The sequence below is a fragment of the Triturus cristatus genome, chromosome 3_2 (assembly GCF_964204655.1).
Source record: "Triturus cristatus chromosome 3_2, aTriCri1.1, whole genome shotgun sequence".
NCBI lineage: Eukaryota > Metazoa > Chordata > Amphibia > Caudata > Salamandridae > Triturus > Triturus cristatus.
This window is the reverse complement of record NC_140584.1, coordinates 825282100-825297113: the sequence shown is the minus strand read 5'-3', so window position 1 is coordinate 825297113 and position 15014 is coordinate 825282100. Positions and strand designations below refer to the sequence as shown.

The 15014-nt window shown below is 45.8% G+C and overlaps 1 protein-coding gene across 9 annotated transcripts in view; it reads left to right on the top strand.

The window, feature by feature from the left end:
- The window catches only part of YWHAE (tyrosine 3-monooxygenase/tryptophan 5-monooxygenase activation protein epsilon), a 202761-nt gene that overhangs the window by 91427 nt on the left and 96320 nt on the right, over positions 1-15014 (top strand). For all 9 annotated transcript variants that reach the window (XR_014980011.1, XR_014980012.1, XR_014980009.1 and 6 more), the window contains exons 3-4: positions 1690-1796; positions 12976-13182. Coding sequence is in view for 4 of the 9 variants with exons in the window: in XM_085649041.1 (XP_085505167.1) it covers positions 1690-1796; positions 12976-13182 (314 nt within the window). In the remaining 5 variants the exon portion in view is untranslated. The remainder of the gene's footprint in view (positions 1-1689; positions 1797-12975; positions 13183-15014) is intronic.

The window sequence follows — 15014 nt, the reverse complement described above, 5'->3', positions numbered from 1 at the left end:
GATAACCTGAGCCTGCATCAATAGTCCTACACACCTTTTTTGTATCACTACAAAGGTGTCCATCAGATGTGTAGATTGTAGAGTTTTATTTCAAGTCGGTATCAGAGCAGCCTCTGGGAGATTCTTTTTATTAGTAAGAAAAAAAAGCGCAAGTGAGAATAGATTTTATATTTGAACAGTGCAAATTCCAGTTCTAAATAATTTAAACTCTTCATTGTTTAATTTCATACTGGAGGTTGTTTACCGGTCTTGGGTGCATTTCTCCCTCTGACTCCATGAACACTTTAGTTTTATGGCATTTGTTCAGTGCTTTAGATTGGTATTCGTTTTTTATTTTGAAACATAGCAAACTTTTTTTTTTAATAAAGAAATATGGTGGGGAGGATAGAACACAAGCCCTTTTTTTCTTTGAATAATTGAACCTTCTGTGATATTGTTGAAGATAATTTTAACAGATGCTTTAGTCCTTCTCCGAACTTCGTACAGATCCTCTCCAAAGTTGCCCGATGTGCTAGTGCCTGTGGAACTTAACCTGTCATAGTAGATTGAACACAGGTTTTGTGACTTATTTCACTCCCATGCTCGTGGTTCCTCCAAGGGAACTGATGTCTAGAGATACCACAGAATCTGTAAAGGTTTATTATTTGCAGTTTCAGAATGTTTCCGATAATGGTATTAAAGGGAAAAATTTAAAATATGCATGTGTATAGTCTTACTGTAAAGAGGGGAATCCCACAGTGCAAACTTTTCCATAGACTTGAGAATAGGCTGTCCTACCCAACACCATAGAAGTAAAATATGGTTATTAATTCTCATAAATTAGCTAATGTGGTCTGTTATATTGGGCTAAAAAGATTTAAGTTGGTTTTCTTCCTTACAGGCATGCTACTCCCAGTAATTTTTCAGTCCTTGTGGCTCTCATGTCAGTATGAGAATGAAATCGTAGTAATGTGCTTACATAGAATAGACACATCACTAACTTTATTTTCTAGACGTGTTCATCAAAAGATTTAATTTCTTCCTGACACGCCAAAGCATGAGCTATTTATTATATCAACTTGCTGTCCAAGTGTGCTTGTCACATCTGCTCTACGAAAAGGCAGTGTCCTTTTCACTTCTCACACCTCCCCAGCTCTCTTGCAGTTGGAGTACTAGTTGTACAGCATCCGTTGTAGATCCACGTGACTTTCTTAAAGGCTCTTACATGATGGCTCCAAAAGGGTGTGATGAATCAAGTGGGCATTGTGGTGGTGGTGTGCATGTACGGGTGGGCTTTTTAAACCCACTCACAAGCGTTCATAAATACGTATATTTCTAATAAATGTTAAAGTAATTTACTTGACTACTTACTGGAAAACATAATTGTGCACAGCAGCATTACGACCTTTAAAGATGCAAAATTACATTTCTGGAAAATTTAGTTGTACAATGAACCATTGGCTGGGCTATCTTGGGATGGAGGGGTAGCGGGTTGTGTTCAGCTGCATACAATCTTCTAAATGCTTAAGTAGAGATTGGGAGGGTGCTATTTGGAGGTGGTGATGTGAGAGGAAAATTAGTTGGGCATTTATTTCTATCACAGTCCCCCTCTTGGATGCACTAAGTATTTGTGTTCTGGCACCGGGGCTTCTTGTAGGTGGAGCAAAATGTGATTTGTTTGATTAATCCTGAAGTGCCTTGTATTTTCAGGTTGAGTGCGAGTTAAGAGACATCTGTAAAGACATTCTGGGTGTACTGGATAAACATCTCATCCCATGTGCCAACAGCGGTGAATCAAAGGTTTTCTATTACAAAATGTAAGTATAAACCTATTAATACGCCTTGAAGTTCCTGCCTGGTGTGTCTAATGAAATTTTTTTGCTTTTAATGCTTCTGTGACAGCATTTCTGAAAATTGGTCTGATGGAAACACCCTTGAGAATTCAAACATGGAGTGGTTGGTCAGTCAGGATGCTTTTTTGCCCACAGCTCTTTGGGAAGGAATTGCCAAAAAATTGTCTTGTGAAAGGCATTTTTCTGTAGTCTCCTTACAGTCTCTGACTTGAGAAAAGAGACGGATACTTCTTCCTCCTCATTCCAGTTTTTACCGGTCACCCAAGTACAGTGAAAAAGTCAAAGCTAGGAGGTGCCTTTTATGATGGGTTTATAATTTATTTGTAAAGTTCTTGTGCGCAGTAGTCTTTTTTTCTGCTTTGCAGCACCTTCGTTGATGGTCCTAAATATTAGAATAATTCCCTGCTGTATCTGTTGACCCCGGAACACTTCAAATAAGAAAAAATGTGCATATAGTTAAGTTCACAAGGCACCATTATGTCCACATGAGATGTATGAAAAAGTGATGAATGGAATGCTTGAATTAATCCTAGCCACTGATAATTACTCGGGCCGCATCCCAGTCCATTATTTTGCACACCATGCCACTTCAGTTTGGTCTCAGCCATGTGCAAATCAGTCTTGATCTTGCTTCAATGTTAAGTGAAGCCCGGACTGCCAAGCCTGGTTTAGTAGGGCTCATTATTCGTTAGAGCTTGTGTGAGAAAATGGGGTACTGTTGCAGTACCACTGCCCCCCCCTCCCCCCCCACCCCCAAACACACACACACATTTTTGCCTGGCTTTTGTTGCAACTTTGACTGTAGAGTACTGGGTCCCTGGTGCCCAGGTTCCCAGTACCAGTGTTCTTTCCCTAAACCTGATTCACAAGTGGCCCTTCAGGCCCCTTCTAAGTCCCTAGTAAAAGGTACATGGGTACCTAGGGCATTGGGACTCAAGAGCGTCCCTTAGTGACCCTTCAACAAGGCCAAATTACCATACTGCAAGAGGTCAAACTACTTCTGAAGAGACATTATATGGCCACTATATTCCTCAAGAAGCTTACCTGTGCTTATCAATAAACTGCAAACATGATCACTTCCTAAGATTTGTCGTAGACCAGGCACATTAGTAATCCAAAGTATTACTGTTTGGGATAACATTTTTACCCAGGGTATTCATATTCACAGTAGTAGTCTCATGTTCAAGGAAAAGGGACATTCACATATGTTCCTACCTGGAAGACAGGCTAGTAAAAGCGAGCTTGCAAGAACCGTGCCAGAAGACTTTCCAAGCAGTGATCCGAACACTTCACAGACTGTAGTTCTCCATAAATATGGAGAAGTCACCCCGGTCCCAGAACAGGACAACGTGTTCCTGGATAAAACACTAAATTCAAGATAAGCCAAAGCGTTCTCAGAATACAAGAGAGCTCTTGAGCTGACAGAGCAAACAATCCTTTACCAGAGGGGATAATATCGAACTGTGGACTGTAATGAAGCTGATTATGGTGTCCTGTATGCTCCTCATGCTAGGTTACATGTGTGCACTATCCAAGAGTAGTCACAGACCACAGGGAGTGAGTCTCACGCAGACTGTTGAAGGCAATATAGTGATGGAACATGAAGAACCTAAATATAGGAAGACCATTCATGCTAGCAATTTCCACAATGACCTTTACTACTGATGCGTCTCGCATAGGGTGGGGGAGGGGGTTACACATGGGAAACCTTAACATCAGAGGTACGTGAAACCCTACCCCCTACAGAAGCAGTAAAGCACCCAAATGTGTCAGAACTTAAAACAGTCGTCTTAGTTTGGACTGCTTTTCACAGCCAGATTAAAGGAAAAACTGTACAAATACAGAAAGGCAACATAGCTACCATGTTTTACGTCAGCAAGCAGAGGGGAACGAGATTGTATGTTCTTTCTAAACTGGCCCAGACCATCTTGAAATGAACCAATCAAAGGTACACATGTCTGGTGGCAGTACATCTTCCAGAGGTACATGATGTAGAAGCAGATAGGCAAAGCAGGTAATGAGGTTCCTCACACAAATGATAACTGAAAGATCAGATATTACAAGGTGTGTTTCGAAGGTGAGGCAGACCTGTTCACAACACCAGAAAACACAAAATGCCAAAACCTTGAGTCCAGGTACCCACATCACCTGTCAAGAGAGAATGCTTCATCGATGGACTGATCAGGTAAATTTGTATACGATTTTAGTCACATCCTACTGATTCCAATTGGTGATAAGTGCAAACAAGTACCAATGACACTAATCGTGCTTGTACCACTATGGGCAAGCCAATGAGGTACTAGGAACTGATATAGATGTCACAGTGAGCAGCAATAAAAGAACCACGTTCACAGGACCTACTAACAATGCAAAATAGACAAGCCTGCCACTCCGAGCCAGGCAGCTGAAGCTAGCAGCGAAGCTTTTGAGAACGTAGAATTCAGACACTTGGGTCTCTCACAAAGTGTGGAAATCCTAAGGGAGGACAACAGCGAGCAGGCACTACACGGTGAAGTGGAACGGATGTATTTACTGGTGAAACAGGGAAGGGGGCATTTAACAGTAAAACACCACATGCAAGACTTGGACTTCCAGATGTGAGCCTCGCCTATACATCACTCAAGGTCCACTTGGTAGTCTTGCTTACAGACACTAGGGGATATATAGGAAGAAGCTTCTTTACTACACCAGTTATCAAGCAAAGAGTGGCCTCACCATAGGGCAGTACCTGCGCCCATGTGGAATCTGAGCTTAATGCTCACTCAGCGAATGAAGGAACCCTTTGAACCTATGTATGGGGAAAAACTCCAGTATTTAACAACAAAAACAATCTTCCTTGTAGCCATCTATCACTGCGTAGAGCGAGTGGATTCCAAGCACTGACAACACAGGAAACCTACAAATACACCATGACGGGGTGCTTATGAACACAAATCCACCATTCCTCCTGAAGGTCACCACATGCTTCCAAGTTAACCAGTCCATTCAGCTATCTAGGTTCTTCCAGCAGTCAAAGACACATGCACAAAAGACTTTGCATATGTTTGATGTGAGGAGGACATGTGTACTACCTACAAGAAAAAAGTAAAGAAAATAACTGTTCGAGGCATATGAGCTGCAGATTGTACACTTAGCATAGATCGCCATCTGGTGTTGGGCCCGGATGTTTGCAGTTTGTTTTTCTTCTTGGACAGTCTTTGGAAGTCACGAGTTTGGTGACTCCTCCTTCGGTCCGTACTGCGCATGGGCTTCGGCTCCATCCTCAGATTGTTTTTTTCCGCCATCGGGCTCGGATGTGATACTTCGTGCTCCGGCTTCGAACTTCTACGGTTCCAGCCTCGACGGAAAATCCTCGATTCTTCGAGTTCCTTCATCATCTTCATCTCTCGAAGCGGCACTTTCTCCATCCCGTTCATCGACACCGGCCTTCGGGCCCTCCGCGACTCCGGTCCCGGCCGATGGAAAGGACTCCGTTCAAAAAGTGCCCAAAATGTGGGTCTAAATTTCCCCACACCGACCTCCATCAGGTGTGTAACCTTTGCCTCTCTCCGGAACACGAGGCTAGAGACTGCCCCGCCTGCAAGTCTTTTCGATCGAAGAAGACCATCCGAGATCGAAGAGCTCGACGCACCATGGCGCACTCATCCTCCGCAGCTCCACCGGACATCTTCGGAGACGACGCCGAAGCTTCGGGGCAAACACACACCGAACAGGAGGAAGACGTCGTCAGCGCTTCCGAGGCCGACGACTCCGACGTGGAGGACATTACACCAGCGCAGCGGGCCGTGAGTAATATGCCCCCTCCTACCCCCACGCCGAAAACCAAAGAGACTCAGGTTACTCCCTCGCCTGCCGGCCTGGGCAAAACCAAAACCAAAACTTCGATCACCCCACCTTCGGGCCCGGTGTCGAAGCTCCCAAAGTCTCATGGCAGCTCGGGATCGAGCCAGCCGACACCCGGTGCCGAAAAACAGCATCCGGCACCGAAGACTGCAAAATCCAGCTCGACTCCGAAACCACCGGTGCCGAAGCCTGGACACTCGGTGCCGACCAAACACAAACACAAATCTGTCGGCACCGATGCTCCGGCGCCGAAACATCATTCGACGCCGAAACACCCGGAGACCTCAAAAAAGCATGGCGCACACAGACCATCGAAACCCCCGGTTCCGAAATCACCGGTGCCGACAGACGACTCGACACCATTGGCTCTGTTTACACCAGACCCTTTACAAAAGACTTTGTCCAAAGATCCTAAGACTGGGCTTTTGACTTTAACTACCAAGAAAAGACGCCTTGATGCTCCGGCTCCTCCTCCTCCACCCAAAAGGAAGGACTCTGCTACTTCTCCCCTCAGAGTGCCCTCCCCACTACCGCCTCCCCTACCCCCTCCACCTCCTCCACCACCTCCACCTCACAGGTCTCCGCCACCTGTACCTCACTACGATCCGACCCCATCCCCAGATCCGGATGATGGGGATCCGGACAATTACCCGGCGGACGCCCCAATGGATCCCACTCCACCAGGGACCCCAGATCCATGGGAGGATTACAATAACCCTGATATACCCAATGTACCTCAGGACGACTTATACCCATCAAGACCGTCTCCTCCAGAGGACTCCTTAGGGTTTCACCATTTAGTGCAGAGAGCAGCACACTACCATGGGGTGGACATGCACAGTGAACCAGTAGAAGAAGACTTCCTACTGGATACATTTGATATACAAGACAAATCCACTTCCATTTTACCCATGCTTAAGGGTGTCACCAAGCACGCTACAGAGGTGTTCAAAGACCCTGTCAGAGCCAGAGTACTGAACCCTAGAATAGAGAAGAAGTATAAGGCGGCACCCACAGACCCTGCTTACATCAAGGGCCCTGCTCCCCTAGATTCCCTAGTTGTCTCCACAGCTAGAAAGCGGGCTAACTCCCAATCCTCAGGAGATGCCCCACCGCCAGACAAAGAATCTAAACTTCTGGACGCGTCTGGTAAACGCACCGCCTCCCAAGCTGCAAACATGTGGCGCATTGCAAACACACAAGCACTGCTTGCGCGATATGATAGAGCACACTATGACGAACTAGAGGCTCTTATGCAGCACCTTCCAGAAAAATACAAGCACAAGGCTCATGACCTGATACAGGAGGGTAAACTAATTACAAACACCTCCATTAAGTGTGCCCTCGATGCAGCCGACACTGCTTCTAGGGCCATAAATACCAGTGTCCTGCTTCGTCGCCACGCCTGGCTCAGGATCTCAGGTTTCAAGCCTGAAGTCCAGGCATCCATACTCAATCACCCCTTTGACCAGGAAACACTCTTTGGGCCAAAGGTAGACGAAGCGCTGGAAAAGATGAAAAAGGACACAGACACAGCAAAGTCTATGGGGGCACTCCAAACACAAGCCTCCAAACGTTCCTTTCGACGCTCGTCCTTTCGTGGCACAGGCAGAGGCTCCTCCACCGATAACGCCTCTACCTCCTACAAGTCCCCTCCTCAAAATACCTTTTCAAAGGGCAATCAGAGAGGTGGTTACAGGGGTAACAACAATAAGGGCAGGGGCAAAACCAACAACACCCGTTCTGCCACCCCCCCCCGCACAATGACTCCCCTCCGCTCCCCCCAGACCATTCCACTCCGGTCGGGGGCAGACTACAAAACTTTATCCACGTATGGGAGTCCATAACATCGGACAAATGGGTAACCCAAATCATTCGGTCAGGGTACTGTCTCGAACTAACATCTACCCCACCCAATATCCCACCAAGGCACCGTCCAATGTCTCAAGAACATTCCACACTGCTCAAACAAGAGGTACTCTCACTCCTCCAAAAACACGCTATAGAGCAGGTCCCCGTCAATCAACAAAATCTAGGGGTCTACTCCCTATATTTCTTAATACCAAAGAAAGACGGGACCCTCAGACCCATTCTCGACCTCCGGCCTCTAAATGCCTACATACACTCAGACCATTTTCACATGGTCACCCTACAGCAAGTCCTCCCACTCCTCTGCCAGGGAGACTTTCTCACAACCTTGGATCTGAAAGACGCATACTTTCACATTCCAATACACCCCTCTCACAGGAAATACCTCAGGTTCGTGGTGGACGGGCAACATTACCAATTCACGGTTCTCCCCTTCGGGGTCACCACCGCACCGCGGGTGTTTACCAAATGCCTAGCAGTAGTAGCAGCACACCTCAGACGTCAACACATTCACGTCTTCCCTTACCTGGACGACTGGCTGATAAAAGCCGCGTCCTACGACCAATGTGTGCAGCATACAAACAGCACCATCCAACTGCTCCACCAGCTAGGCTTCACGGTGAACTACCAAAAGTCCCACCTCATACCATCTCACACAAAGCAATATCTCGGGGCCACTATAGACACCTCCAAGGGTATTGCCTATCCAAACTCAGCCAGAATCACAAGCATTCAAGCCTTACGCAAAACATTCCTTCCTCAACACTCTCTTCCAGCAAGAGTGTTTATGAAGCTCATAGGAATGATGGCGTCTTGCATCTTCATAGTGCCCCATGCAAGACTCCACATGCGTCCACTTCAAGAGTGCCTAGCACAACAGTGGAACCAGGCCCAGGGTCAGCTGACGGATCTGGTGTTGGTGGACGGCCGCACACATCACTCTCTGCAGTGGTGGAACACCACAAACCTTTCCAAAGGGCGGCCGTTCCTGGACCCGGTTCCTCAGGTGATTCTAACAGCGGACGCATCGCTCTCCGGCTGGGGAGCGCACCTCCTACACCTCACCATGCAAGGTCTATGGACGCCACAGCAAAAATCGCTCCACATCAACCACCTGGAGCTCTTGGCGATCTTTCTAGCCCTAAAATCTTTCCAAAAACAGATTTCGGGCAAAGCAGTCCTCATTCGCACAGACAATATGACTGCGATGTATTATATACAAAAACAGGGGGGGACACACTCTCCCCAGCTCTCCCGCTTAGCCCAGAGCATATGGAGATGGGCAATTCCCCAAAACATCTTTCTCCTGGCACAGCACGTTCCAGGCGTACAAAACACCATGGCAGATCTGCTCAGCAGACAAACACAACAACTACACGAATGGGAACTGCATCCACAAGTTCTTCACCCATTCTTCCAACAGTGGGGGCATCCTCAGCTAGACCTCTTCGCCACCCACGAAAACAAAAAATGCCCAAGCTTCGCCGCCAGATACCCACACCCATTGTCCAAGGGCAATGCGATATGGATGAACTGGTCAGGCAGATTTGCATACGCCTTTCCACCTCTCCCACTAATTCCATTAGTGGTCAGGAAGCTACAACAGCACTCCCTCACACTCATTCTGGTAGCTCCGACGTGGGCCAGGCAGCCGTGGTACACCACGCTACTACAACTGTCAGTGGTACCACATCAAAAATTGCATCTATCCCCATGCCTCCTAACCCAGAACCATGGAGAAATCAGGCACCCGGACCCAGCTCAGCTCAACCTGGCGATCTGGCTCCTGAAATCCTAGAATTCGGATACCTTAACCTTCCCCCTGATTGCATGAACATCATCATGGAAGCCAGACGTCCTACCACTAGAGCATGCTATGCCGCAAAGTGGAAAAGATTCGTAATTTACTGCCGTAACAATACAATCAACCCTCTAGATGCATCCATACAGCACATAATATGCTATCTGCTCCATCTTCACAGGTGTAACCTGGCATATTCATCCATACGCCTACACCTAGCAGCGATCGCTGCCTATCTACAAAACAGGCAGCATTTATCACTCTTCAGAGTGCCCGCTATTAAAGCCTTCATGGAAGGCCTTAAACGAGTAATTCCTCCCAGGGCACCACCTTCCCCTGTATGGAATCTAAATGTAGTTCTTACACGGCTAATGGGTCCGCCCTTCGAACCAATGCATAAATGTGAGCTACAGTTTCTCACCTGGAAAACAGCTTTTCTCGTAGCTATCACTTCCCTTAGAAGGGTTGGTGAAATACAGGCGTTCACCATACAGGAACCCTACATACAAATGCATCACAGCAAGGTCATACTTCGCACAAATCCGAAGTTTCTGCCCAAAGTCATTTCCCCCTTCCACCTCAATCAATCAGTGGAATTACCTGTCTTCTTTTCGCAACCCCAATCTGTTGCAGAAAGGGCCTTACACACGCTTGATGTAAAAAGGGCGTTACTATACTACATACAAAGAACGCAACCCTTCAGGAAGACTAAACAATTGTTCGTTTCCTTCTCTCCACCACATAAAGGCAACCCCATTTCAAAATCAGGGATAGCTAGGTGGATTGTAAAATGCATACAAATTTGCTATCAAAAGGCAAAGAGAACATTATCTGTTCCCCCTAAAGCCCACTCTACAAGAAAGTTAGGGGCTTCTATGGCTTTTCTAGGGAATATACCCTTAGATGACATCTGCAAGGCAGCCACATGGTCTACACCGCACACCTTCACAAAACACTACTGTGTAGATGTGCATTCCAAGCAGCAAGCTAGGGTGGGCCAGGCTGTACTAAAGACACTTTTTCAAACAGCTGCAACGGATACCGGTGGTCGCCGCTAGGGTTGGGTACTGCTATATAATCTATGCTAAGTGTACAATCTGCAGCTCATATGCCTCGAACGGAATATGCTACTTACCAGTATGCATCTGTTCTTGGCATGTAGAGCTGCAGAGTTGTACACGCCCACCCGCCTCCCCGGCTACCTGTATCCGTTCCAGTACATCTTATTTAGATACAACACATGGGTTTCTCACTGTTATTACTACGCTCCATCATTTCCCTGTTGGCGAAAAACAATCTGAGGATGGAGCCGAAGCCCATGCGCAGTACGGACCGAAGGAGGAGTCACCAAACTCGTGACTTCCATTAGCGTAATTATGCATAATTTTGTGTAATTTTGTCCAAATTTGACTTAATTGCACACAAGCAATTTGCGTGAAGTAGCACGCCCCTAATTTCAGGATCTCTCATTTTAACGTGTATTGGTGCTTATATAATTCAAAGCGGTAAAAAAGGGGGTGGTGATGGACGGAGCATCAGAACCAATGAAACACTCACACCCAGTCAACAGATCTGGGTTTGATCCATCACCGTTCTTTAGCCCACTCTGCCACCCCAGTTCAGACATGGCCATATGCAAATCCGTCTGACCCTGTGCCTCATAGGAAGCTTGTTTCCAGTCCAGGGAAGACATGGCTTGGCAGTTCGTGCTGGACTGTTCCCATGAGGCACAGGGTCAGACTGATTTGCATATGGCCATGTCTGAACTGGGGTGGCAGAGTGGGCTAAAGAATGGTGATGGATTAAACCCAGATCTGTTGACTGGGTGTGAGTGTTTGATTGGTTCTGATGCTCCGTCCATCACCACCCCCTTTTGTACCGCTTTGTTCGCCATAAGTTGGCAGGGTATGCTCAGACGTGAGTCCCTTGCTCACTTTGCCACTGGATTCAAGCAAGCCTGGCTGAAGACGGCTGAAATGCCAGAAACCGGTCCTAGGAAGCTTGTTTCCGGTCCAGGGAAGGCATGGCTTGGCAGTTCGGGCTGGACTGTTCCCATGAGGCACAGGGTCAGACTGATTTGCATATGGCCATGTCTGAACTGGGGTGGCAGAGTGGGCTAAAAAACGGTGATGGATCAAACCCAGATCTGTTGACTGGGTGTGAGTGTTTGATTGGTTCTGATGCTCTGTCCCATCACCACCCCCTTTTGTACTGCTATATAATTCAAGGCAAACTTAATGAAGTCGGGGCTTACTCAAAAGGACTTTGATTCAGCCTCTTTCAGCAGTTGAAGACCTTAAGCGCTTTGTTTGAGACATATTGATTATTCCAGTGTACCCTTCAGCCTTGTTTGGAATTCATAGGTACCTGTTTTACTCCCTGGTAAGTACACTGTCATTAAACATTTAATTATTTCTCACCCATGAATTTTATACACAACAATCCTGAAGTGTGACAGTAGCCAAGGCCTTTTGTTTTAATTAAAAATGTATCTACTATCATTTTTGACAGGCTTGGTCAGCCCTCCTTATCCATTATTGATGGTGACATTTTGCTTCCACCCACTGCAGTGTAAAGCAAGAGGCGCAGGGTCATCCTACTTCACCTGTTGGCCTGCCTGAACAATTGTATTCTCCTCTTTCGCTAAGAGCACATCTGTGCACAAATTAGTTTCCTTCAGTGCCAAATCATTACTGTGGTAATGTGTGCTTTTTGAGACCAGAAATTGCTTCGTTTTTAGCCAATGTATTTTTTTTATATATATTGGCAGGGTCTGCCACTCGTTTAACAATAACCTTTTACAACACCCAAAACAAATCGAACATTGACAAGTAAGTCTGGTAGCCAACGACATACCTGTTGGCTGTACTAGTGCTTGTTTAATTTCGTTGAGACTCAGACTGTTGTGTATGTTTGCATTTGACTAAATTAGGTGTCCGACACTAGAATGAGAACAGTCCTATTAGGACATGAATTCCCTTTGCCAAATGTCACAGCCCCTGGCAGAGATGCACCTTAAGTTACTAGTTACAGGTTCAAAACAAACTACAGTTTCAAAATCTATGGAAAAAGCAGAATAACCTCTATCGCAAATGACAATCACTACAGGTTCAGTACGGGTAGCCTAGGAATCTTTTTGAATAAGCTTTCAGTAAAGGGCAGGCTGTTGGAACAGAAAGTAGCCTGCAATTTCTATGGGTCTGGTCTGAGCACACATGTTGAGAATTGCCTCTTGAGATCTGGCACTGAGCTGTACGGTAAACTTTGCAATTTGTGGGATGTTTGAAAGGCTTTTCTAAAAGGTGGCTGTTTTCAAAATGTTAGCAAGTGCCTCGGACTGTTAAATTTATTTTTTTAAAAAATAGAATTTTTAAGGTTGTCAACCTAGAGTATGCAGATTTGTCAGGTACCCTAAGTAACAAAATGACTGGCATAATTGTTGAATAATGAGATTAAATTAAAATAGATTTTTAGTTTTTCATCTATTGCGCTTCAGTTTAGTGCTTTTCTGAGTAGAAGCTCTAGTTTTGCTTTTGAGTATATTGTCTGAAATATGTTCAAACCTTCTTTTGACAATAAGTGGATTTGTAAACTGAGAAAAGTTAACTGTTACATTTTGTTGTCTCACAGGAAAGGTGACTACCACCGGTATCTTGCAGAATTTGCAACATCGAACGATAGGAAGGAGGCGGCAGAGAATAGCCTAGTGGCTTACAAAGCTGCAAGCGATATTGCGATGACAGAACTTCCACCAACGCACCCTATTCGCCTGGGCCTTGCACTCAACTTCTCTGTGTTCTATTATGAAATTCTCAACTCTCCTGACCGAGCCTGCAGGTACCTAGCAACATTTATAAGAGTTTTCTTAGTCTTTAGAGTTCTCAGTGCCACTTTTGTTTAACTATGGAAAGTGGTAATATCAGAGTGCAGATCAAAATGTTGTAATGGTTTGTCTTCAATTTCAAGCAAACCTATTCATTACATTTACACCGCTCCGTGTCTCAGTAGAAATGTCTTGTCTGTTTCAATACTAAACTTAATGAGATAATCATAAATAGTCAATTACTGAATAGTCCCCTGATTCTGCACATGGGTGGGACTAGTCACTGTTTGACTTTGCTTAAGATTAGGAGCAAGTACATTTTTCTTCCAATGCAGCAGAGCGAGAATTAAAGATGTCCTAATAGGTGGAGAAATAGGCCCACATTTTTTCAGTTGTGTGGGTGCTCGCCCCTGCTCCTAATACCACTTCATGCTGTGGAAATCTTTCAGAGCATCACATTTTAAATGTAAGGGGGTAGTGTTCAATTCAGTTGAGGGTTATTGTAAATTCCTTAAACTCCTCTAGTCTCTATCTAATGTGTTCTCCACTCTGCACCAAAACAATTGGGACAAGCACATGCTTCCAATCCTTATCACAGAAGTAGTAGCAGAAACCTGCAGCTAGTGTTAGCCTAGCTTGTGCTTTGCTCCTATAGTGTCTCCCACTCCAGAATAAGTCAGTTTTAGGCATGTGTGGCTATAGATACACATGCTTTGCATACTCCTGCCATCTAGTGTTTGGTCTGGATGTTTGCATGTTGTTTTTCTTTGAAGTCCTTCGTGTCACGAGGTAAGGTGCCTCCTCCTACTTGGTTATAGTGTGCATGGGCATCAACTCCATAGTTCGATCTTCTTTCCGCAATCGGACGTGTATTGCATTGCTCTGGTTCAAGACCGTTTTCGGGATCCTTTCAGCGTGCAAGCCACTCTCGTTGGTATGGTTTCAAACAAGTTTTTCATCTGTCATGTATTGAAAATCAGAAGACTTTCACCAATTTGGGTCAGAACATTCAAACCGCGGCCTCCGTCCTAGCCCGTCTGAGTTAATTTACACTTGATACCAACTCCATCGAAGATGATTCACTGATGGAACGGACTCTGTTTCAGTTCTGCCCTCTGCCACTCCAAGTACCCCCGCACCGACAGTCGCAAATTCTGCAATCTGTGCTTGAGCACAAAGAAGACTGAGGCCTGGCAGTCGTTTCAATATTAGAAAACCTGGCGGGACCATCTGGCCCGACGCAGAGAGATGCAAAGGCAGAACATAGAACATACTCCCAATATCTTTGACCAAGATGATATATAACACGAAAAGGAAGACATGGAAGTGTTGGCTGCCAAAGAAGGAGCCTTTTCCGTTAAAGATTCCGACTCCGAACTAGAAATCGATTTGGAGACCTATGATCTTCTGCTTCGTCAAGGTGCAGTGAGTACCCAAACCCCTAACCTACCCACACGAAAACAGTCCATTCCTGTACAACAAAATGCTTCTGGGCCACCACTGCCGTCCGGCCATGGTAGGCACCGAGAGTCTACTTCAAACACCCCACCCTCTGGCTCAGCACCAAAAGCACAGACAAAGCCTTCTGGCTCTGCTCCGAGCCGAGGCAACACCTCAATGGCTCCCAAACCATCGGCATCAAAAGAGAAAACTTCAGTTCTGAAAACATTGAAATCAAAATCTGCTCCTACAACACTCCCAACTATGCAAGAATGACTTGATCCAAAGCAGAATAAAATACACATTTATCCAGAGACTGAAAGGATTATAACAAAACCTGCGTCAGTACCATCTTTCAAAAGGAAAACCTCTTTCCAACCGGATATTCGTGAGAAAATACCTTTAA